The sequence below is a fragment of the Argentina silus genome, assembly GCF_951799395.1.
Source record: "Argentina silus genome assembly, chromosome: X".
Taxonomy (NCBI): domain Eukaryota; kingdom Metazoa; phylum Chordata; class Actinopteri; order Argentiniformes; family Argentinidae; genus Argentina; species Argentina silus.
In genome coordinates this window covers 32,865,511-32,892,811 of record NC_139653.1, presented here as the reverse complement: position 1 = coordinate 32,892,811, position 27,301 = coordinate 32,865,511, and the positions used below count along the sequence as shown (strand labels likewise).

The 27,301-nt window shown below is 41.8% G+C and overlaps 1 protein-coding gene across 1 annotated transcript; it reads right to left on the bottom strand.

Moving 5' to 3' along the window:
* Window positions 1-22,568: 22,568 nt before the first annotated feature.
* smtla (somatolactin alpha) lies at window positions 22,569-26,210 on the bottom strand (the record flags this gene model as incomplete). Its single annotated transcript, XM_083694686.1, has 5 exons — window positions 22,569-22,763; window positions 23,344-23,523; window positions 24,757-24,870; window positions 25,685-25,875; window positions 26,204-26,210. The coding sequence occupies 5 exons, from the start codon at window positions 26,208-26,210 to the stop codon at window positions 22,569-22,571; spliced, it is 687 nt and encodes a 228-aa protein (XP_083550812.1).
* Window positions 26,211-27,301: the final 1,091 nt, after the last annotated feature.

Genomic DNA, 27,301 nt, shown 5'->3' with positions numbered 1-27,301 from the left:
GATGAAATAATGAATTAAAATAAATTGTCTCTGATATAGTAAAGAAATAAAGAAAACTGAACTTTCAAATCAGGCCATGGAAATCCTTGCAGCAGGTCCTAAATCATAATAAAGAAGTTGAGTAAAAAGAACTGCAAATAAACAAGGAGGGGGGAAATACCATAAACAGATCAACTGAGATTCTTAAGGAATGTAAATATCATACATGCCAAGCTCAAGTACACGAACTCTTGCTTGAACTCCTTTGGACCAAAGCACCTTTCTTTACACTCTCTGGAGCCTTGAGAGAGAGAGAAGTAGGATACCAGTTAGAACGGTCAGTTCCCTTGGTCGTATGTTAATGAGCTGCCTCCATCTCTTATCCACCCTGCTATAAAGGCAACCCAGCCTCCATCTTACTCTGCTTGTCTGGAACAGAGCCCTCTGCCCATGGGAGGCTGGTGGAGGCAGAAATCTGAGGACGGGCTCATTGTAATGCATGGAATGGAATAACAAATGGTATTGTGTGTTTGCTCCCATTTCTCATTCCATTTCATGAATTACAACGAGCCTGTCCTCAGATTTCTACCTCCACCAGCCCTCCCTGCCTCTGCCATAGAGGGGAGTCAGAGATAGGGAGGCCGACACTTGGACACTCAAGAGATCCGGTCAGACTAATAACGACACACATTCCAGACCACTGGGCCTGATGGTGACGATAGCCAATGATCAATCTAACTCCCTTTTGGTGATGATTTATATTGAGGGGGAATAACATTCCATTATATAATCTTAAATCCCACAGAATTTAACATGAGCAGAGTTCAAGCAAAGCCAACTGGACCTGTGAAGAATGACCTTAGAGGGCTAGTGCTGTGGGATAAGGATGAGGAAATAAAGGCAGAGCACTGTGAGCGACTCTGTCTTTACTACCTGTCATAGAAAGGATCACCTTTCACAGTCTGAGTCTATGGGGTGACTTAAACTCTGCAGGTAGCTCTGTGGACACATAAAGCCTGTGAGCTCCTCTCTCCAACATGGCATTGCATGATGATAAAATCCCCTTCAGAGGACAGCAACATTTGAAGGATTTGAAAAAAAAGAAAAAGATTGAGTGTCTCTTTTAACCCATCTTCAGCACTAATCCCTTTTATCAATATCTTGGAGAAATTGTGCAATACTGAGATGCCTTGTGCTACAAGCTTTTTTATTGATCAAATTAAGCTTCGTTCTTAAGTGACAAATTGCCTCTCTAAGTGACATGACAACAAACAAAAAATGTCTGGCTGACACTCAAAAATGTTTAAAAATGTAACAACTAAGGCCTATCAGTTTGGCTTTCCTGGGAGAGATGTTCTGAAGCCAGAAGAATCACATGAGTTTCAATGGGACAACATGGAAAGAGTGTAAACTACTACTTCTAGTTGGCTAGAGATTCATGCATACAGTACCACATTTTCCTCTTAGCAGCTCACTGCTGCCCCCTGTCAAAGAATTAGGCTCACTTCAAGATCTGGTCTATGGGACACAATTGTAAGACTTAACAATTAAGTAATCCAAAGGAAGTTAAACCTTTTTTCAGTGTTCTATCTCTGAGTACACATGACATTCATCCTTTATTATTTTTTTTATTTTTTTGCCAAATACAACTGCAAACACAGCATTTCTGTGTCCAAATGTGTGTCTCATGTGGGTCGACTGCTCAAATACACGTGGCCCAAATGTGCGGCCCACGGCTCCAACAGAAACAGACTGTTTCAGGTCCTCGTTGTGCACCTCGCTGGATCTTGCCTCAGTGGCACTTAACGAAATCAGACAGGGCCACATGTTTTAAAGTCTAACATACCACTTCTATCATGGACTCATGGTGACACACTATATCCATTCACACAGCTGGATCTGTATTGAAGAAATATGCCCTCTGCACTTGTTTTGAATGAGCGGGCTGCTTCAAGTTCCTTTTCCTACAGTATCTATATTAATGATAGTCTTTACATTTTTTTCACTGGAAAAATAGAAACTTTAAGAAAGAGCCACCAAATAAGTTATCATGGACAGGAGTGCCACCAAGGTGAGGACATGTAGCCACTGTATGTTTTGGCCTGTCGGTCTGGGGCAGGACATCTGGATATTGTAGCCTAAGCAGAACCAGACACATAATGAAGAAGGGAGCGGCAGCTAAGGGGTTGGGCGTAGCGTGACTCTGCCAGACACTCCGAGGATTCAGGGAAATCTCCCTGGTGAGACCCAGCAGACAGTCTGTAAATATTAGCCTCATTTAAGCACGATGTGTGAATGTGTGCATGCGTGTGTATCTACATGTACAAGAGGAGTGCAGATCAGGGTAGGGTAGCATCAGTAGAACCAGGAAGAAGAGGAGTCAGGTTATTTGGGCTCTGAACTAGATCCGATGTGTGTGTGTGTGTGTGTGTGTGTGTGTGTGTGTGTGTGTGTGTGTGTGTGTGTGTGTGTGTGTGTGTGTGTGTGTGTGTGTGTGTGTGTGTGTGCATGCGTGCATGCATGTGCATGTGCATGTGTGTGTGTGTGTGTCTGCTTGTTTGTGACCATGGAAACAGCTTTTACATGTTTGTCTTAGCGTCCTCCTTGTGTATAGCCCAAGGGATGAGAAAATCAAGTTAGAAAAATGGACAGCCTCTGTTTAAGGAATGCAATACAACAAAACAGTGACATAGCCACACATCTGCAGTCTAACTAAACTGAATATGATTTATTACAGGGATATAAATATTCCTAGGTATAAATAAGGATAACATCAGGATGGACTTTTTTTTTTTTTTGATTAGAGAAAAAGTGAATAGCAACACATACTGTAACTTGGAATAGAATGGATGTTATAGTGGGAACAAAATATGTATGTATGAGATATTGTCTTTATTTGATACTAACAATTTGGAGACTGGAGATGGCATGTCAAATAATATATTTTATAGCAGTTAAAAGTGTGTCAGTTTTAAACTGGCATTCAGCCTGAGACTGAAGACACAAAGGACATTGACATGTCTTGCATGTTTAAACTGTTATACCACATTGCAACACCTCACCATGACAACCGTGTAACATATCCCAGGTTAATTAGATATTATTGGCTCCTGTATTTGCAATTGCAAAAGTACTTTAGTACTGTTGTATCAGTAGACATACTATTGTGATACTGTTACATCAGTAGTAATAATTTTATCTTAGCTGTAGTAGACATGGAAGCATTTCTTCATTTGGCTGACACCTTTATCCAGGGTGACATTACAAGAGCAGAAAAAGGTCTGGAGATTATTACCAGATCTTACTTTTTTTATTGGAAAGCCAAGTAGTGGAACCATGCCATATTCTGTTCATTCAAAACATTGCTATTTTTGTAGTATTCAAAAATGAACAACAAAGAAAGAGAGAGACAGAGAGAGAGAGAGAGACTGCTTCCAAGGCAGAGGGGGCCGCTTGCCAGATGTGCCCTCAGCAGCTGGGTGACAGATACAATGAAATTGTATATAAATCTATAAATACCACAACCAGCTGCTCCTAATTTATATCAGACAATTATTAAATATATCACAAGTAAGCTTTGCTTATTGAGTATAAATATAAATATAACAAATAAACATTCTCAGGTCAAGCCAGTCATCAGAGAGAGAGTGAGGGCAGAATGAGGCCAGGGGGGTGGACTGTAACATATGTGTGTTCTAAACGGATCTGACTGGAAATGGATTATGAGGTATTTTGCCAGGGCGACTAAAGGACTCCCTTGGGATGGGGGTTTTGTTTTTTTGGAATCTGTCTTATTGCGCTGGTTTATGTAGTTTTAGAAGGAATAACATGCTGAGGTCATAGATGTTGGAGCTGACAGCATCTTTCACTGGTGTACCCAGGGTTCCCCCCTCTAATCCCAGAGGGCCTTCTCCACTTACCTGCTCACCCTCCCTACTGGACCATGGTCACTCACAGGCAGGGTTCAACACACTGCTGACATGTCTGGAATTTCACCTTATTGCTCTTTCCTGCTTTCTCTGTTGCACTCTCTCTCTTTCTCCTTCTCTCTCTCTTTATCTGTCTCTCTCTCTCTTTCTCACTCTTTCACACACACACACACACACACACACACACACACACACACACACACACACACACACACACACACACACACACACACACACACACACACACACACACACAGCTTACGTATTTTGTTTTCTATCAGTACACTGTGATATGTTTTTCATTAGAAGAAGACATAGCTGTAGATAATGTTTGGGAAAAAGCCACAGAATAGCCACCCACCCATTGGGTCTGGTTGTGGTGTTGTGGGTTGTAAGGGGGCACAATTGACAGGAAAAGTAACAAGTCCCCATGGCCAACATTAAAACCAAACGGAATTCCAAAGAGTCCAGTGGTTTGCAGACTCATTCCCGCTATCCTGTCAAACCTATGGGACAAGTATAACAGCCCACCCTTGATCATATTATTTTAAGTTCACCTACAACCTTTGGATGCTTTTCATTTCTTGATGTATGCTCCCCAGGTCGTGACAGTATTGTTGTGAGACAGTGACAATGTGTTCAATGTGTCCTTATGTGTCTGTGTGAATGTGGTAATACAGTGCAGTTAAATATAGCGAAGGTCGGCCTTGTGCTTTTGATTGATGTTTGCTCAAACTGTTGCAGTCCAACGGCTGTCTGGAGACTTTTGCTCCTGCCTCCCTCATCCAGCTGTTTCCTTCCTCCAAACTGCTGCAACAGTGGTGTAGGCCTGGGTTGGTGCCCCCCCCTCCCCCGCCATCCCACACACAAACACACACAACACACATTCGCCCCCTCCTAAATTGGCCTGCTACTGGTCACCTTGCAGCACTTCCTGTTTGGGCCAATCATTTCCTGTTCTTTCAACGCAGTGGGTATCTGTTGGTTTTTTCGTGAAGCCTCACTCTGGTGGGAGAACAGAGTGAACTTGGGAAAGACTAGACCACAGTTTCCTCCCTCTCACCACCCTCCTCCTGCCTAAATGAAACATTCCCTATTCCCTTTCTCTCTTTCTCTCTCTCTCACTCTCTCTCTTTCTCTCTCTCTCTCACTCTCTCTGTCGCTTATCTTTCCCCCACCCCTCACAACATGCTGTGGAGAAAAAACGCTGTCTGGGTTCTCTTTCAGTCGACTCGGTTTGACCCCTCACTATGGAACATGCACTCTTGTGTACCTTTCACTGAAGAACACTTTTCAATCACACCTGGTGACGCTTGCAAGTGATAGCCCCACCTATCACTCATCCCAATAAAGGGACACAACAAGTATGACATTTCATCATTTCCACTTTTCAAGTGCTGACTGCCCGTAGTAGTAGTCTTGTAGTTAACTTAACTTAACTGTTCTAACAAGAATCCTATGATTCTCCCGGGGTGTTAGGTTGTCTCCTGTGGTTTAGCTTGACATTCAAGGAAGATTTTCAAAGAATTTCGTGCCAAGTTCAGCGATTTCTCCTGAGCATGTGTTAACTCTCTGAGTTACATGAGAAGGTTAGCTAGCCTCTTTGGAATCTTACTAGCTTGACCATAATTCCTCAGGTTATTACTATTATTAACTTGCAAGTACCCGCGTGTAGACTACGGCTAGCAATTGGACGGTCGGCTAATTAAATGACTCGTTATCTCTGAACGGAGGAGAATTTGGCTAGCTTTGACAAGCATTGTGTGAAAAATATTAGCACCCTGTTCACAGGAGGTTGGCTAGCTCATTTTCATAGTTCCAGGACTACTGAACAGTTACTAGTTTGACATAATTCCTGGCTAATTACCTTGTATAACAAACCTAATTCCCTAGCGTAAGCTTCGGCTAACCACTGGCACGAAATAGCAATACTGCCAGTTGGTCTCAGACAATTGGCATGCAAGCTATCTTCACAACTTGGCGACAATGCACATGAAGTTAAATGAGGACAATGATGGATGGAGATGATAGCGCTGAACTGAAATCCATCCCTTCTGCCCAATCTGCCAAGGTGGTGTGGGAGCTGAAGGATGAGGTATGCCGAACATGTCCTTCATGGATGCAGTCTGCAGAGCCTCCTCCGGTCTCAAACTTGCCACCATCCAAAAGGACCAGGCTAGATCGGATAACCCTGAAGGGTGACCTCCCATCCACACAGCATTATGTGTCTCTCTTTGACAAATGCCTCAATGCCGTCAAAGCATCATGGAAGCAATCCTCCTCAGCCAAGGCACCGAACGGCACCAGCCTCTACAAAGCCCATGAAGAGGATGAAGAGGATGAAGAGGATGCCTCCGGTGGAAGTCTCACTGGCCGAGTATCTTGATCCAAAGGCTAGTTCCTCTGCTGCTGCCAGGGGTATGAATCGGTTTGGGTTTCACACCTAAAACACATTTATTGCTCTGTTGCCTGAGGCAGTGTGCAAGGTGAACGCGAATGCGCTTCTGTCAGTCTACCTGGCGGAGTTGGCGCAAGACATTGTCTTCCAAGGACACAGAGGCAGGCGTCGATGCGGACAAATTGATGGAGCTCCGCCACATTGCTGACCATGTGACCTGCACCATCAAAGCCACTGCCCAGTGTTGGTGATGGGCCTCTCCATGGTGGGCCAGAGGGCCCTCTGGCTGGACAAGTCCAAGATTACGGACAGCAAACTGTGTGACATCCTCGTATGTCATTTCATGAAGGGAGCACGACGTCTTCATCCGGTCGTAAGTGTCCCCTCATGGGACCTGTCTTTGGTTCTTGAGGCACTCACAAGTGACCGCTTAGAACCTCTTTAGACTGATGATGTAAAGATTATGTCTTATAAGATCACATTGTTTTTTGCCCTGGCCACGGCCAAGCGTGAGTGACTTGCCACCCTAAGTGCACTCAGTTTGCCCCTGGCAACAGGTTACATTACGCCCTAAAGCAGTGTTCATTCCCAAGGTCATCTCCATGACATACTGCAGCAACGCTGCAGTACTGCTCCCTTTCCATTCCCCACCCTTTTCCTTCCCGGAACAGGAGCATATGAACACCCTCTGCCCAGTGCGTGCTCTGCACATTTACATGGACGGGACAGCGTCTTCAGGGTTTGTGATCAGTTGTTCGTCTGCTTTGCGAACCCTGCCATCCAACTCTCCCATTGGATTGTGGGGGCCAATGTTGAGGCTTACAATTTTAGGTGGGGATCCAGGCACACTCCCCAGTGGGTTGGCAAGGTCCTGCTGCATCCCTTTATTGGGACGGGTGATAGGCGGTGCTCTCACTTGCAAGCATCACCGGCCTGTACCAGACATGATTGAACAGGGGTCTTCAGCGAAAGGTGCACAAGAGTGTGTGTCCCATAGTGAGTGGTCTGCATCATCTTCTACAGAGAACCTGTGTTACATTTGTAACCTTTTGGTTTCCCTCACTCCAAGCATCTGTGCACCAATGACACAGTGAGACAACCACATGTCCTATGTACAGTAGCATGTCTCTGCACATGTGGGTGGAAGCGGACAGTGTGAAAATGAAATGGAACACACACACTGTTAGTGATACACAGAGTATACACATAATCTAGATTAAGAAAAAAACCAAAGAGCAAAATAGTTTGTTCATGGTATCTTGGGAAAATGACATCAAACGTTAAGTCTGTCATGCTCTCAGAATGTTCCCTCCATCTCTGATGATGAATCAAAAACAACTCCAAATGACTGTTTATCGTCTGAGTCAAACTAAAACAACTGTTTAAAAGAATCTCAAAACACAGACTGTTGGAAAAACGGCTGAAAAATGCTGGCGCTGACTTCAAAGTGGTCCCAAATGAGCTTGCTCATAAACAGTTTGCCCCTTTAGTATGCACCACACAATCATAGTGGAGGGAGGGTAAAGAAAACTGGGCAGATTGTTTGTGACAATTAGGCTAATGCCAGATAATGCCTGCTTGGCCTCCACAATCAGCCGGCCCCATCGCCCACTCTGTTTATCTGTAATTGCAATTTGGAAAGAACTTGGGGCCGATTAGACCAAGGGAGTGGTCTCAGAGAGCACACCCTAAACAAGAGGGCAGTGTTTGGATTGTGTTTGCACGCGCAGTCCTGCTGAGGGTGAGAGAGAGAGAGAGAGAGAGAGAGACAGAGTCAGGGAGATATAGAGAGAGAAAGAGGGAGAAAGAGAAAGAGAGAGAGAGAGAGCTTTAAGTCTGGGGTGGCTACTGTCTGATCCTCAGGTCTACACCTTGTCTCAGAACAAAGGGCAAAGTTACTGGGGATACTCCATGGAAAACATTCCATGGAAACAAGAGTGATAGGGTAGTACATCTCTTCCAGATTTACTCTTAACCCCAGTCCCACACAGGTTGTTGACATCAGGGAGAATGTAAGTGCAAAGAGACTCCATCTTCTCAAACTCTAGATGAGCATCACATGGGGTAGATTTCCCGCTCTCATCAGATGAGAGAATTAAGGACATCTCACTCTATGGTAATTAATAATGTGTTAGATATTCGATCTAGCCTTTGATATTCCTCAAACATCATTCTGCAGATACAGTCTGGCAAGGAGAAAGAAATTAATCAGGAGAAGTCATTTTCACATACCTTTGCTTACATATGACCTTATGATCTGCATATTGTATCAAAGAAAATCAAGCATTCAAAAAAGTGAGTCTAATGTTATGAATATGCATCCCTATGATATGCATTCTTTCTATTGTACACTCCCTCTTGACTTCATTTTCCTGGTTGACTAATATTCCTCATGGACTAGAAGTCCACAAGGTGACATTTTAGAGGCTTGACTGTCATCTAGTGGTTGGTAGCTGTAATTACATGGCACCCCCACTGGGTGCATAGGGATGCTAATTGTGATTTCTCGGGATTCACACTGTAAGCACAGTGCATTAGCAAGCTTGGTAGTGTGAAATGTGTTGGATTTAGGTGCTAAGAGCTCATCATGTTAACCAAAGACACCCATAACCCACCCCCCTCTCTCTCTTTCTGTTTCTCTCACCTCACCACCACAACATTAACAGCTTTATGTTTTCTTCATGTAGCTTCTCCTTTAGAAACTAGAGACCTTTAAGTGTGTTATGCTTTCTTCTACACCAGAAGACTACATTCCTCCTTTAAATTTAGGAGAAGATCGCCATTAATTTCCGAAAGAATGCCTCCTGATGAAACTTTTCCAAAATTTGGAGGAACATGTCATGTTAAGGTGAATCATTTCTAAATAGAGAAGACTTTGCAACCCCAAATCAGACTTTCCCAAGGCCCATTGTGTATCTAAGACATGGGTGGTCTTCTTTACGTCATCAAGAGGTCCACTACAGGGCACAGGAGAAGTATGTTTGTGGATACAGAGTCTCAGGCTTAAACACAGGGCTGCTGCCCTGCTGTGACTCTCCTACTGTAGGAGACAGGGATATGTGCTCCACTCAGGCAGGGTAACTGTGTGTGTGTGTGTGTGTGTGTGTGTGTGTGTGTGTGTGTGTGTGTGTGGGTGTGTGTACATGTGTGCGTGTGTGTGTGTGTGTGTGTGTGTGTGTGTGTGCACAGAGACTCCTTACAGTGGAATTGTGTGTGGAGACAACAGAGAGGAGAGGGAGCAGCCAGGGGTTAGGAAATCTCATCCTCCACCCCACCTGCCCACACCTCCTCTGCAGCCAGAAATAGAAGGTGGAAGGAAGCTACCCTGCATGCATAGCCAAGACGAAAGATGTAGAGAGGGGGTAGGTGATTTAAATGAGAGCAGGAGGGAAAGGAGAGACAGACATGCTGGCAGCTCTCTCTCATCTTTAATTGGTTCCAAGTGTTCTAGATTCACTGGAAGACAAACTCCCTTGGCTCTCCTCTGCATTGCTGTATGGTCCTTCCAAAACACTTGCCAGCTGCAACAAAAGTATGGACTTCATTTAGTATAATTTCTTTATTATTATTAGGCAATTTCCTGGGGAGTTGCAGCATGTCGGTCTAGGGTAGGTGATATACGAGATCTGGATAGTGAGGCCCTCCTCTGAAGGGGTATAATATATTTGAGCTCAATGCCTCTTTTGTTTCATGCTGCCCCCTAGCGCAAAAGGCAAGTATTGTTTCAGGACGACGACAGTAGGGTCATGTACCTCAAACCAGTCAGTGCACCAATGGTTCACTGCTTCAGTACTTGATAGTGGTAGTCTTTAACTAATTTCACTGGTCCAAAGTGCTCAGTGCTGTTGTCCCAGGTCTAAATCAGTTTCTTATCAAACAGAAACAGAAAAAACCTTAACAAACATGCACCAATGTTCTTTCTTTCTTTCATTCTTTCTTTCTTTCTTTTTTTCTTTTTTTTTTTTTTACAATTATCATCTGAAAATAACAAGGATACTGATTTTTCATCATGAGTCTAAACCCAAGAGCTCAAGAGGCTGTGATTCTGAACAGTGGGTTTCATTCAAGTTGTGAAAAGCTTCTTTGAGTGTCCTCAAACCCCCTGTGACAAGCTTACTTACACACAATAACTCAAAGTAACCAAATTTCAAAGTGTGTGTAAAGGTCAACACCACAATAGACCTCTCTCATTAATCAAATCAAATTGATATCAAATATCAAGAGAGCACCTAAACAAAACCAAGTAAGAAACCTGGTCCATCACACCAACAAACAGACCCTTTAATAAGACGGCTGCCGTATAAAACCTATGTTTGGTTGGCACGTTTGGCTGGCATGTTTGGCCTTGGAACAGTCCAGACAAGTGGACCAACCCCTGCAGGGCTAGGAGCTACAACTGGCAGAGGATAAGCTGAGATTTCACTCATTCATCACGTCTGAGAGAGGCTTGTGAACGCACATCTGACCACCGACCTCCCTCATGCCAAAGAGGAGACCACAATGCCTCTGCTCCATAGTCTTTACCCTTCCAGCCCCCGCTTCATAGACACCTCCTCACCCCTCTCCCATTCTTCCATCCTGTTTTCAGGCTGCCAGGCCGAGATAAGGTGTCTTGGCAGGGAGTCGGAGCACCTCGCTAAGTGGGAATCCAGGAAGTACTGTCCACGCTACACTGCAGGAACAATAGGCAAAGGGGAAGCAATGGGGATGACAAAAAGAAAGAAAGAGAGGAGAGCAGCGATGCTTCGGCTAATACTATAGTCAGATGCCAAGCTAACCTACTGGCTCGCACATCATCCCCTAGCCCAAACTCAAAGACAAAACATTTGTTCTTCAACATCAAGACAAATAATGCTAATCAAAGAAACTAGTGGCTTCTACAGTGCTACTGTTCATGTTTCAGTGATGTCACCATATGGTTGTTACTGTGTTGAGCAGCTGGGCTTTGGGTGTCTAGCCACAATGACAGCTCTGCCACTGCATGTTCCACTCCCTTTCTGTTTTAATGTCTGACGTTTATCAGGCTGGCACACACACACACACACACACACACACACACACACACACACACACACTGCGGTCCACCTCTCCTTTCCCACCGCACACACTCTCTTCTCTCTTCTCCCTCCTCAAACCCTCAACCTCAACTTCACAGGCGAACCCCATCAAAACTAGGCTCCAGTCTAGTAGTAGAAGCATCTCTTTATCTCTCAACCACTCCATCTATGGTCTCTTATAGACCTACAGTATCATGATATCCACCTCTCTACCAGCCAAACTGCCCGTGTCTCTCAGCCATACTCGGGTATCTGTGTAGCAAGTCCTAGTGTAAATCTATGGTGGCTATCTGCTTTCAGCTAAGCTCTTTATCGCCACTGAGGCCCACACTTCTCTCATAGCTGCCCAGACAAGGCGTCTCTTCTTAGGCCAGATTGGGCCTCTCTCTGCTTGCCGCTTCACCCTCCTCCCCCACCCCCGCCACTACACCACTGACGTAATGTCTGTATTCATAATCTGTGTCTGCAGGGACCAAGTCTCTCACCCTGCCTTTACTTTCCCACTGTTGATGGAAACACTTTTAGAGGCTCCCAGGGGGATGCTGACCACTCTCTACACCTTGCTCTGAACTAGAGTGGTCCAACATGGGGATGCACCGGGGAGGTTTTGTCTACAAGACCTTCCAAAACCCTGGTTGCAAGCAGATCCTTGCTACGGCAGTATGTGGGATCACCATGGCCTAATCAGTGGCACAGACCACAGAGGCAAGGCTGGTCAACTGTGAGAGAGATGTGAGGAAACCATCAATTTGGGGTTAGAGCAGGGTAACCACAACAAGTAAAAAATATATAATTGATCTATATAATGCTGTTTTGGTGTGGAAAAAGCTCTTTCTAAAATAGAGTGTCCTTCTCGACTCTTGGTTTGCATATAAACATGTTACTGCCAGGGGTGCCTAGAGGAGTGGACTCACCAATTTCCACATTTCTGTCTCTGGTGGCTGCCTCTTCGGAACAGGAGGGGGGTGTATATTATTATTAGAGAGGATGTTGTTGTTTGTAACTTCTAACTGAATTTTGTCACGATGGCCAGAGGTGGCAGTTTTCCAGCAAACGTATGCCCTGCTCCTTCAGGTATTTTAATAAATCACAGATAATACTACTGGACAGAGATATCAGACTTCATAATTTAAATCATATTTACTGAATATGACAACCCATATAAGTGCATTGTGGTTTTGGTTAACTTTTAAATGTTTGACAATTTCAGTGATATTTGAGTACATACTCATGGGGAATGTATTTTATGGCTTTAATCACATTCTATTTTAGTAACACAATCAACTGTGTAATAATACGTCACTTCTGCTCAGACCATCTCATGCATGCTAGTTTATAGTTTTCAACAACCTTTTTGAATTTAACGTTATATCTATGTTCTCTACTTTCTAATTTTCACAGATCTAAGAGAGACATTGGACTATTATTTTGTCTTATTGTTTTTCCATTCAACTTTTTACAACTGAGGACCGGTGAATTACACCAAAGAAATCACAACTCACATAGCCAGGTAAGAGATTCCTTACAATTGTAACTATGTCCTCCTCATATTGCTAAATATGTAGGATTGCCTCCATGGAGAGGGTCATGCTATTGCAGAAGATAGCAAGTTTAGAGAGTCACATTCGGATGCTGGACACTTTGTAAAAATATGTAGTATTCATTAAGACAAGTTAAGGAACAGTTAGAGTTTATTGAGGTAGTTCCATCCCGATGCACTAGATCAAGTTTAGAGTTAGATAGTAGCATTGTTGTTGTCTCGGGGAGGCACAGTTGCAGGCCTCAGTCACCCTCCCCAGGGTGTCAAATTAAGATGTCAAATCACTTCTTAACGCTCAGCATTAGCACACAAGCATGTCAGCTGTCTGTGTCTCCTCAAGATTGCAGCTTTCCTACAAATAAAACTTTAGTCATTGACGACTCCATAACTCATAATATTAGATTAGCATTACCTGGTACTGTACACTACCGATGTAGCAGCTAATCTGAAGGTGCTGGTGTCTAATGTGAAAAATTACAAAACTAGGGAGTTTAAGCAGTATAGGGACATTGTTATTCACATCTGCTCCAATGACGTTAGAATGAAGCAGTCAGAGATCACTAAGAGCTAGACTCTGCCAGTAGTATTAGTACACAGAGTTTGGGTATTTTAGCTAATCATATTGAGTCTGTTTCTATCCCCCGCCATGCGTCTGGTATAATTAAGCTAAATACACCATCAGGTCCTTGTTCTAGCAACCTGGTGGGTACAGAAATCTGCCCCTCTGCTGATGGTAAAATGCACTCTGCGTCTCTTTTCAACACTCAGCTTAAACTGGGCATACTAAACATTATATCGCTCACTTCTAAGACTATAATAGTTAATTAACTTATTACAGACCATCAATTAGATGTGATACAACTAACTGAAACTTGGCTTAAAACAGATGAGCATATTCAGTTAATTGCCTCTCATGGATTTATTAATAGTCATGTCCTGCCCGCGTCTAAGAAAGAAGGAGGGGTCAATATGATCTACAACACACGTCTAGGTCTTACACCTACAACGAAGATGGTGTTCTCGTCTTTTGAGGTTCTAGTGATGAAGTCTTTGCAGCAGAACCATACACGTAGCTATAGCACGGTACTCTCTCCGCAGTCGCTCACTCTGAATACTCTGTACAACCCCTTGGCCGTACTCAACATTCTTTAATGAATTTGTGGAGTTCCTGTCTGATCTGGTAATTCAGGCTGATAGGATTATGATATTCAGAGATTTCAACCTTCATATAGATGATGATGCTGACCCGTTCAGAAAAGCTTTCTTAACACTTATTGACTCAGTTGTTGTTTTTTGGACCTGGACCTACACACTGCCATCAACTGCCATACTCTGGATTTAGTTCTATCTCGTGGTATTGATATTGATGAAGTCTTAATATTTGTCAAGCACTTCACAACATTTGTCTGTAAAAGCTGCTAGAAATAATGTAAAAAGTGCTACAAATACATTTTATTAAAAATGTGATTGATTCTGAGAAATATTTCATCGTTCTCTCTGTATTTCTCTATATTGCTTTCTCTGTAAACAATAAACTTACAACATTGAAATGCACGATTTTCACATTTCAAGAAGAGATTGGGATTCTTTGCATCTTTGAATGTGTTCTTTAAGAGAACAGTGCTACGCAGGGAAGGGGATGTGTCTGTCCCACCCTACTTTCATTGAGCCTCACACGGAATAGAGTAAGTAATTATCCCTGAACTGTAACCAAATTCACCATAGCTATCAAAATGCATTTAGGATCAGAGGCTAGAGGTCCAACAATTTAGTATCAGCAAGCTCTCCTTTTTCTTCACTCCCTTTCTTTCAAGAGGAAAAAATACAAATGAATGAAAGCCATAAACACAGGGATAACCCCTCTTTCCAAAAGAAAATTATTATATTTGAAGCTATGGGAGTGCTTCTTGAAGTGGAGGAAATGCACTAGATGTTTATGCTTGTGTTCTGATCTAAGAACAACACAAAGAAGACTGGCAGACAGGCAACTATATCCCCCTCCACCCTCCGACCCACTACCTCAGTCACACTATGTGCATTGCAATTTATATCTCAGAGAAAAAAGGCCTGGAAAACTCAGAGGTCCTCCTGGCCAGAGAAGTGAGGGGAGGAAATTGCATTGATTTAAGCTCAGCTTCTTTTGGCATCTGTCCGCCCTTTTCGTTGTTTCTTTCACTAAGTGAGAACGTTTGTTCCAGACTGTTTGGTTTAGATACAGTAGTGTTAGGTGTTTTTCTTGTCTTTATATATATCCATGAGAGGCTGAGAGGATGTGACAGCAGCTGCCACCATTATTTAACCTAAACTGATACCACATGGTAGAACCATAACAGTAAATACACTGTATATCTACATTCTATTTCAGAAAGACAAATGTGCTCAGTGGCAGTATCTTAGAGGGTGATAATCAATATTAGAATAAAATGTTTCCCCTAGTAATTGTTCAACCCTACTTTGTGCTCCTACTTTATGTTCTGTCAGTGACAAGATTTCTGGCGTCTGTGGCATCACCAGTTTTCAGTGCTGAAGGTTTGCGAGACCATAACAAATATGTTTAACTTCCAGGCTCCTGTCCTGTTCTCCTCTGCTCCTGGCGTGGGAATATGGTGGAGGACAACAGAGCAGTAGAACAGCGGAAGGTTTCATGTAGGAACGATTGATGGTCTCATCTCTGCTGAGTTCACAGCCCATCGCCCATTCCCTGCACCCTCGTGGGTAATCGCCTCATTTCCTTGTGGTGTAAATCCTGTAGACCACTGTTTGCACTCGCCGGGAACGGGGACACCCCATAGGATTGGTTTCAGTAAGTCAACCCTTTTGCCTACTAGAAACAATAATCTATGTTGCACTATACACTATTGTGATCCCAACTACTTTTTCTAGTTGGATCATAAAATGGTGTGGACAAAAAGAATATGAAAGAATGTTTAATGTCCCAATTTATATTTTAAAGAATAGCAGATTGTCTTGGATATAAAAAAAAACAAATCAAAGAAAGGCATTCCTGTTGGATTGCATCTATTTTTTTGAGAAGCCATTCTCTTTTAACACAGTGGTAATAGTGCTAGATACATAAAAGTCCCTCTCGGTTATTCATTGTAATAAAAAACAGAAAGAAGTTACCAATTGTGTTATTCAAGTTCAAGGAAGTACCAGCAAGTACTGATACTGTAGTTACTAATTGCAGTAGATAGTACATATTAAATTAATGTCAGTGGTAAAATAACTAAAATAAAGCATATTTATTTTCTCTTTGTGTTACATAAAGTCCCATTCACTTGTATTATTAGAGAATCATTATAGAAGCTTTCTGCATTTGTCACGTCACTGTGTGCCGTATCGTCCCCCCCCTTTCTTACAACCAGATTTCCTGGGTGAAACCTTACCCTGCTATTACAACCTGACAGACTCCGCTTGACATCTCCCAACACACTGGAACAGTTAGGAGGGGCTTGACCCTCCCAACCTTCTGACCTCGCCTCCACTGACACATACATGCAGCCTCCAAGAGATGCCCAGAGGGAAGCAATGGAGGAGGGGGAGAAAGTAGGGGTCCAGAGTGGGCCCCCTACCCCTCATTAGGACCTTTTCACTGACCCCGCCAGTAACACACACACACACACACACACACACACACACACACACACACACACAGACACACACAATTTTGTCTGACGGCTCAGCTTGCTGCAGCCCCAGTGGTACATGGTTCTTTGGGGAGAAGGATTTAAAGCCCTCTGTCATTCTTTCATGACCCAAGCCACATTCCCTCTGGCCTGTGCTGGCGTGTTGAAAATGGCTTTGTAGGAAAAGCTGCAGAAGGCTGTCAGAAGTTGAGATGCAATTGAAACCCTAACCCCTCTAACCCTAACCCCCCCCCCCCACACACACACACACACACACACACACCACCACAACCACCACCCTCCCTCTGCCCCCATTCAACACTTATGTTATTATGTGCAGGCAACCCGAGGCTTTTAGGCCCCCATACTGAAGTGATTAGGGCACAGGAAGCTGAACCTGACATTGTTGACACTAGGCCCCACCATCACATCCTCCCACAAAACCCCTTACTACACCTGATTCGCCAAGAAAACCATCAGCTGATTTACATCTTCTGATAAGGGGAACTGGGGTGGTATTGGTATGGAGGAACAAAGGATGAGGACATTCATGGTAGATTGTATTACTAAAAGGAAACAAAGAAAATAAAAAACTGTCCCGGCCTGCTGGCTGCTTCCTTTATTGTTTGTCACCTTCCTAGTTTCGAGCCATCCGTACCTGCTAATGTGGTACATCTGGAAAAAATGTATCCAGCTTTTAAAATACTAAGAAGGGAGAGTCTTCTACACTCTTAGAAAAAAAGGGTCTTCAGCTGTCCCTGTGGCAGAACCCTTTGAAGAACCCTTGTGGGTTTCCCTCTGTGGAAAGGGTTCAACATGGAACCCAAAACATCTTATGGACTCATCTCAATACAGTCCATACAGTCCTTCCATCTCTCACTTGATATTCTGCCATAATATAATTGCCATTGAACATGTACAATTATTTACAGTATGGCTTTTATGATTGATGGATTACACTTGATGGCTCATGTTTATTGGTTATTTATGAAAAGTGTACTTATGAGAGTAGGGGAAATGGGGGAAAATATGATGAGACTCAGAAGGGTTAAAGCTTGTTCTTAACTCTTATCTCTACTCTGCTATACTGTGTACTGAATATTTCCCACATACAACATTAAAGGCAGTTGGATGACTCACTGATGAAACAGAGATGCATAACTCTGAACAGCTTTAATCAACCACATTCTTCCTGCTTCCCAATTAACATCCCAAACTCTCGGCCAATCAGAGAACAGCAACTCAGTCTCTAGGTAAATTAGGCATTTAACCAAAATAGTTGATTCCACACAACTCTAGATTTATAGAAATGTAATATCAAAAAGAATGACACTTGTAAAAATTATCAAAAAAATCATTTCAAATCTCAAACGGATGTTAAGTACACAATGAGTTCCAGAGTAGTAGCCCTGGAATGATTTAAAATTCCAATGCATTGCAATTTCTGTTTCCTTCCTTCCTGAACCAGTGGGCTAAATGATACGTGTGAAATATTTGTCAAAAGTCCAAAAACACTTCTCCAGTTCCATTACGTGTCAGCATTCCAACACAACATTTACATGTTGTGCTAGTCCAGAAGGGAGTATTTTATTGCCAGTTGAACTGAGCTACCATTGAAAATGCCAAATCGCCTTGGCTAATTCCTCAGCTATTTCACCACCAATTGTTATGCTATTTCATATGTCTGCTCACCATGCCAATGTCTACACATCCCTTAAATATTGAAACAATTAGTTCAGTTTACCAGGTACCTTAAACAATTTGCATACTAATTAAGAAATATTCTTAGTCAGACCTACAGCAATTTCTACACAACCGATTAAGATTTGGCTTTATGGCCCTGTCAGGTTACCCTGTCAGGTAATGTCTCAGACCAGTGCATCGAGACTGAGTTAAGTTCGTAGGTAATATAGTTTTTATTATTCACATGTCATTCACGTGTCCAAAGACGATATATGGTGAAGACAAAAATGCTAACTTAATTAAATTTGGCCAGATGGTAACAGAGAGAACAGGGTGTGGCTGAGGTGGCTGCGGTCCTTGATGATCTTCCCGGCCTTCCTCTTGCACCTTCTGGAGTAGATGTCCTGTACGAACTGGGCCGTTTTCACCACCCTCCGCAGAGCCTTACAGTTGAGGGCAGTGCAGCTGCCGTACCAGGCGGTTATACAACCAGACAGGACACTCTCTATGGTGTACCTGCAGTTCATGAGGATCTGGGGGCCCATGCTGAATTTCCTCAGGCTGGTGCACCGTCTTGATCACTGTATGGGTGTGATGTGACCATGTTAAGTCCTCAGTGCTGTGGACATCAAGGAACTTGAAGCTGCTGAAAAACAAACAACATTGATGCTGGCTCGACAGCTGTTGATGTGCTGCCCTGCCACTAGTAGTTTCAAGACGTGAATGGATGGATGGATCAGAGCTTGGCTACGATATTCGCTAAGTTCAAATCAATAAACGAAAAGGTTTCGTAAACACTATGTGGTAAGGGTGTGATTACAACAATTTTTACCCATAACTAACAACGTGCCTTTGCTAGGATAACGATGTATACCCTAACGTTCATTTATGCCCAATAAACTAGAAAATTAGCTTGCTATCCATGGTAGTGAATAACTGGAGATCATTTGCTGTATTGGGCCGGAGCTCCTCTGAAGGATGAAAGACCCTCCCGCTAAGCAATCAAAACAGGAGGAGTGGTGTTTTAATAATGGATAGCTATGGCCGGGCTCACCACTGTTCCGGTGACACGTATTGAATGGAACACTGACCTGCATATTCTTCTGTATGCAGAAGGACCTCAATGGGTTTGAATGGGTCTGTCAAAAAATAGTATTGAATTAGACTTTTTGAAAAAAGCTTTGATTGCTAAGCAACCTGCCCCGTGGTGAACATGTTGTTTGAAGTACAGTAGACTAACATACAGCACTATAGCAGGTGTCAAAGCTGTGTGCTAGAAAACCTTGTTAGTGCACAGTGTAGGTGAAGTTATGGGTGGTGGTGCTCATTTTGAATGCCCTGTCTTTTGTGCCTTTTGACAAGCCATAACTTCTAAATTAAAACATATTTTTTTTATATTCATGTTATATTGATCGTTACCCTTCTCTATCCCCCTGGATACTCTCCCCCATGCATGTAAAAACATTGGATTAGTTCAAGCATATATAGCTGCTGTAGATAGTATCATATGTCTTATACCAATCTTACTCTTTCAACCCTATTAAGGAAGTGCACACTTTTGTGAGGGGTAGAGAATTGGATTGCTGCTATTGTCTTTTTTTTTTTAAGGACTGAGTACACTGCAATTCCCCATTGAAGACAGAGCACTGCTGCACCCTAGTGCTATGGAGTGAGAAGGAAAGGGAAACCATGTCCCAAACGAGTCCCAAACGAGTCCCAAACAAACATGTCATGTCAGGTTCAACAACCGTCAAAATTAAACTGTCAATATCATATTTTCAACGTAAATGATTAACTTTATTTACCATAGCTACATACATTGCACAGCTATAGTTGGCTTGAAATACAGTCATTTTACAGTCAGAATTGTACAACTCTATCATCCACATGAACTACTTTTATTAGTACAATCTACACTCACTGAACACATTATTAGGAACACCTGTACACCTTCTCATGGTGGAGGTGGTGTAATGGTGTGGGGAATGTTTTTTTGGCACACTTTGGGCCAGTTAATACCAATCAATTATCGCTTAAATGCCACGGCCTATTTGAGTTTTGTTTCTGACCATGTGCATCCCTTCATGGCCACAATTTACCCATCTTCTAATGGCTACTTCCAGCATGATAATGCACCATGTCACAAAGCGAAAGTCGTCTCAAACTGGTTTCATGAACATAAACCGGATTCAATAGAACACCTTTGGGATGTGGTAGAATGGGAGATTCACACCTTGAAAATGCACCTGAAAAATCTGCAGGAATTGCGTGATATCATCATGGACCAGAATCTCAAAGGAATGTTTCCAACATCTTGTGGAATCAATGCCATGAAGAATTGAGGCTGTTTATAGAGCAAAGGGAGGCCCTACCCAGTGGTGGCCCAGGATTGTGGTGGTTTCTGCTCTGCACTGAGAAATATAGTGCCCAAAACTACAAACGTCAAGGGAACATGATACACAAATCTACTGCAGCATAGGTATATCACATTATCATTATTAAATCACGGCTTTGAATGCCTCTCAGCCAATCACAATGCTTGTTTTCATCAATCCGTTGTATAATCAAGTATATTCAGATGTGTTACAGAGCAAATGTGTTAGGTGAATACAGCCTATTTATCAATATTACATTTATTTATCTCTTGAGAGAAAATATCTACTTTTCAAGGGAGACCTGGCCAAGACAGCACCTCCACAAAACACAACGTTACACATTGTTAATATGCAATATAACAGTACAAGAACAGCACACCAATTATTGGCAATGCACAATCATTCAAGTCTATAAAAGACCACTCCCCCATCTCCAGGAAATAGTGTCATGACTTCAGTGTCATTATTCCATTGAATAAGACAATTTTTTCATAACTTATTTTCCAAATAACTTGTTTCATTCAGTCAATAGTATTGTCTGTCTGTTAGGAACATTGTGCTTATGAAAATGCTTTTATTCAACAACTTTTAACAAGAAACATCACTAGCAATGTTTAGGAAATAAGAGGTGCACCAAGGAAATGTATACAATCAGTCAGAAGTTTTTGGTATAAGATATTTGTCCATTCTAAAAGTGTTTGCCATAACAGACCATCAGTGTTGCTATTGGAATTCACAAACTAAGCAGACAGCATATTTAATATGGTGATGCCTTGAGGTCATAGACAGGAGCTTGTAATACAACAACTTTGTAATTAGTCTCTCTGTTGGACTGGCTGCTTTTCAATTCTCCCATATTGTTTTCTGTCATAAATAATGATTGCTTTTCTTATATAGTGTAGTATACTGTAGTTTAGAAGGTCAAGCAGTGGATAATCTGCAAATGTGGAAGGTAAGAAAGTTTCCTCGTCCATCTCATCGACTACTAATGTCCTTTTAGATGGCATATACCACTGCTCTTTTTCTGAAGTAGAGCAGTAGCAAATCAATGGAGCAGTGTTATAACCTCTAAACAATTCTCAATGATAAAAACAAACTGAGTGTTTTTTGTAGTGACAAAAATAGTAATACTTACATAAGCAGTCCATAATTCTATGGAATTATTCAGTTATTGTCACAAAGACAACAGTTTCCTGTTTTGGTCCTGCCATTAAATTATAATTTTTGACATCATTACAATTCTTACTTAGACTTCATTCTTACCTTTGTACTAGTTTGTTTTAGTACACATGTACACATTGTCATAGGAGCATAATTAAAATCATGGAAATTCATGTCATGTCCAACAAACAAAATAGTATATACTTCAACTCCACTTTCCATTTCCTCCTGCCTGCTCTCTTGTTTGCATCTCTTCTCTCTTTGTCAAAATCTATCTAGCCCATCTCTTTGTCTGCAAAGACAAACAGAGTATGTTTCATTTCACTAATGCAGGTGAAGCCAGCTCAACTAAAAGAACAGGATCTCTCAAAATACACAATGGGCCACTAGAATAATAAAACTGTGCTGAACCAGGGAGGAATACAAACTCAAGTTAAGAACAAAGGAAATGGAAATCAATCGCCAAATATGCAGATTTCTTTTTCATCCTCTGGGATGGCAATGCTGTGCCAGGTAAAAAATAATAATGCAGGTAAAATATAAAATGCATCTCAAGGTGGCATACCATTATCAATTAACAACTTGGTGTTGTATGTAAGTGTTTTGAAACCACCAGTAACTAACATGTTGCACTGTGCACAAGGTCAAACACCCTCAGGCACGGTCGTATCTGTCTAATATAACCTTGCCACATATTCAAAAGCAGGTGCACCAAAAATAGGGAGGAAATATGTATTTTGCAAGCCTCATTAAACGGAGAGTGTCTTGTGCTCCATATGTAGAGAAGATTTGGAGGAGGTGGAAAGAAACTTCCTCTAGATTAAAAACAACTGTATTTGTCAGTCTGGCGACACTTGAGTAGCTTGAGGAACGTCTCCATCTTGTGGGCGTCTTTCTTGAAGCAGCTGAGCAGGTTGTAGTCCCTCAGCACAGACTCCAGCACCTCAACCTGCACGTCATACTTGACTAGGCCCTGCTCGTAGTAAGTGGTGGTCATCATGCCGTCGTCCAGCATCTACATAGGCATTATGTTATAGCAAGTTAGTAACTGTGTCATATACAATAATTTTAATTAATGTTATCGAGGGTTTTGGGAAGAACAGTTACATTTTTGCAGGCTTAATGAATAAGCCTACTCATTGATAGCATAGACGACCAGAAATATTTTAGGTCATTAAGCTTAAAGGAGAAACTTGGGATTCAAACCGTAAGACAGCGGCCACTTTTTATGGTAAACAGCTGAGGTATGGGGCTGGAGAAATATAACCACTCTCAAATTCATAGATGAAGCTATGGATGCAATGACTGACCATCCATAAGATCAAAATGATAGTTTTAATAAGTTATGAAGTTATACAGTTTTATTGACATTATTTCGGCGCCCCAAAGAAATTTGTGGTGAATATCACCTAATGTGAAAGCAGCTTAAGACAATTCAACTAATCTCATGATGCATTTATGAGTTATATTCTTCATGAATCAATGGCTATATATAATTAATTTAAAAGGCCAAATATGTATGTACCAATCCCAGTTTACCCCTTTAAGGACAGTGTATGAGCCTGGTATTAGTGTCACTATTGATTTTGACGTACCTTCCTGATGAGGACCACAACCCCTTGCTCCAGACTCAGGAGTTTCTCTGACACCCATTTGGTCTTGTTGAGTAGAGTGTCAGGGGCGTCATCATATCGATCCAACGTGGTCTGCAGATACACTAATGGCTCGATCCAGGACTGCACCAGCATCAGCACAGAGTGGAGGAGCCACTTGTCCTGTACAACACATTTTATACACAACATGATGTATAGCATACTACATCAGTTTTGAGCCACAACAGTAGATACATGTGTAGACTGACTTCCAATTGACTGTTGCAATGTAAGTGAAACCAAAGTGAAGTACAATTAAATCGTTTTTTGGTATCCCTAAACATTTAATTTAGGAGCTTTTGTTAGAAATGAGCAAATTATGTGTTTCTGGTACAGTACAGTTCAGCACAAAGAGTGCTGAAGAGTCAGCAAATCACTTCTCCGAGCTCAAAGCATTATATTTGCCATTTGTAAATGGTCGAGAAATAATTATAGGAGTGCATGTTTGTACAAGCCAAATCTTCCCACCTTGCCCTTTAGATAAGTGTTTTCTTGGTTCCAAATCACTGATCAAGCTGACCTCTACAAAGCCTTCATGACTAAAAAAATTGTTTAAGTGAGAAGGTATGTCTTGCCAAAAGGGTTAGGATTCAAAGCTTCTCTCAAGTAGATTAATTCATACTCATCAGAGTATGTTTTCTCCAAGATAATGATTTATATTTTGCATGACAAGATACAAGTTCCTTTTATTTCCACACATCCTAGGTTGGTGGAATTTGTTTTCAGTACAGCATGGTGGGGAACAAATATTTCCTTAAAATACCCTAGAACTTTTTTAGATCATTGGATTGACATCACTTTTGTGTCAAGTAGGCTAATAATGCCATAGTGTAATAATGCCATAGTGTAATAATGCCATAGTGTAATAATGCCATAGTGTGGTTGTGTTACAAATAGAATATGGATAGGCTTAAGTTCTATTATATACTAATAAATGATGTGTGTAAACCACCAAACATATACTGCATCAGTGTTTCCTCAGCCTTTTGTCTTAAGCAGGGCACAGAAGCCCCCAAATCAACATCCAGGATTGACTTTTAGGATTGATATAGGACTGAGGTTTGAAGTGGGGTACAACAGACATATTCAATGGAACACCGGCCTGCATATTCCTCTGTATGTAACCCGACCTCTCTGGGTTTGTATTTTCACTCTGAAGAGAATGAATTATGCTGTTTAAGAGGAGTATTGAATCCTAAGCAACTTACCCAGTGTTGAGTACATGTTATTTGAAGTGCAGTAGACCAACATACAGCACTGTAGTAGGTATCAAAGCTGTGTGCTGGAAAACCTCAGTGCATAGGTGAAGTTATGGGTGGTGGTGCTCATTTTGAATTTCCTGTCCCATCTGCTCACCGAGATCTGCTGGATTTCGCTCTTGGAACCCGGTATGGGGATGGCTTTGGTGACACACATGTATCCTGGCTGGTTCCTCTGGAGGCGCATGGGGAAAGGGACAAACATTTCCTCCTACAAAAAAACAAACACAAATCCTCATGGCAGATAAACATTGACTCATGCTCGGCTGCTAGCCCTAGCCAAGAGTCACAAGTTGTGTGTCAACAAGCTGAACTTTGTTTTGTTCTATAACTTGTTCTCATCTGTTGGCCTCATGCAGTGTGTTTTCAATAACAAGGTTACATGTTTTGATCTAAAAGCAGTGTTGGATCTCTAGACTCAGTATGGAGGGAACTTAATGGGGAGGCCATTATCAGTCTCATGCATTCTCTCCACTCTATAACTTTGTCATTATTTGGTCTAAAGAGAGATAGAACACTCTTACTGTTGGGCTAGTGTATGAGATATTGCTCATGCTGGTAAAGCATAGAAAAAGCTTAGCTGGAATTAATCAACATTTGTATCATAAGCGACAACACATTTGGTCAAAGCATTTTGGGACACTATATGTGAATTAATGTTAGGATTCCAAAGGCAAGCATGCATGCATAAATTGTCATGATTAGTCAGTAAGGATATTGTCCCCGTTTATTCACACGGACAGCTTGTTTTGCAAGTTTGATCAACAAACACATTATGCAGCTATGTAAATGAACATGTACACCTTAGGCCAAGCCAATACTGATTCACTAACTGCTGATTTCATATTTGATACAAAGGGATTTTGACCATCCCTTATGCCCAACAGCAGTTGAAAATATTTCCCTGCAGGTTGAAAAATTTCCCAAATACACAAGGTGCATATAAGATGAAACATGTCAAGGCTTTTCAAGACTTTCTCTCTGCAAACACAAAACATATTTCATTGGAGTTAGCTGGTACTCACAAAGAGTGTGCAGGACTCCTCAGAGACGCGGTAGATGAGTTCAGCATGTTGGATGACTCTGTCCAGTAGTTTCTCCTGGGAGATGGAAGCACAGCGCGTCAGGCTGCCCTGCTCATCCTTACAGTCCAGAGGGAAGCCTAGAGAGAGCAGACAGGGCCAGAGCAGAATTGCCCACACATTACCCTGCAGGACTGAGTACACACACACACACACACACACACACACACACACACACACACACACACACACACACACACACACACACACACACACACACACACACACACACACACACACATCATTTAGGTTAGTGCTCCAGCTTGGACTTGCAGCAAGCAAATCATGAACATGCTGCACACTTTACAATATGTCCACACTATAACCATTTGCAAATGAATGAGCCCAAGTCAACAATGGGCGTTTAAAAAATAATAATTTTATTGAAATGATTACCATTTCCGTTTACCATTACCATTAGATTAAAGCAAGTCTCTTACTATCTTTCTCTTAATAAAATACCTTGCATTACGTTCATTCTATTCAGTCAGGACCGTGGTCTTACTGGTTTCTTTGAGGACACCAACTACCTTTATATATTTTAAGCAGGCCATGAATGAATCAAATTGGTTTAGAGGGAGGGTCTTGCGTAGGTTTTTGTAAGGGGATATGTTCTTACTTTTCACTATGCATTATTCAGATGTGATAAGACAAGCACCATTACCTGTTTCAGGTACAATAAGAAAGTGTTTGTGTTTAATAAAACTATGCGTAACAAGGAGAAATATACAGTGCCCTCCATAAGTATTGTAAATAGGATGCATTTTGTATTCTTTTAGCTCTATACTCCAACAGTTTGGATTTGAAATCAAACAATTACTATGAGGTTAAAATAGAGTTTGTCAGCTTCAATTATTCAATTCAATTATTTCTTCTTTTAGATTGGTTTCACCATTTAGACATTACAACCCTTTGTATACATAGTCCTCCTATTTTAGGGAACAAAAAGTATTGGAAAATTGGCTTGACAGGTTTTTCTGGTTAGTCAGGTGTATGTGTACTTTCTAAATGTGCACGCAATCAGAAAAAAAAACTATTGAATTAAAACTGAGAAGCTGCTCGACTTCTTGACCCCATAGTAATTCTTTAATTTCAAATCCAAACTGTTGGAGTATAGAGCAAAAAGATTACAAAATGCTTCCTCTTTCCAATAGTTATGGAGGCCACTGTATGTACTTGTACCTGTACCTGTACTGTATGTAGATACATTGGAATTAACTTTCAAATGCACAATTGTTGGTAATCATTCAAAGATCAAAGATGTACAGTAATTACCTTTGCCCAGTACTTATTAGATGCAGATCTGCAGTTGCGTAATTACATTGGATTCTTATAACTTCTTCAACTCTCAAACCACTATAAATGTCTTATCTCCATCCTGGTGAGAAAACCCTGGTGAGAGCCAATCTCTACCAGAAGCCATAGATGTACATTTTAATGAATCCCTATTTGGTTGTTCTAGGCAGCACAGATTTAGAATAGGGAGAATTCTTCATAAGTAATCCATGCAGGTCTGCTGTAATAGAGCCAGGGTAGGTGGGTGTAAGGGACTTCATTAAA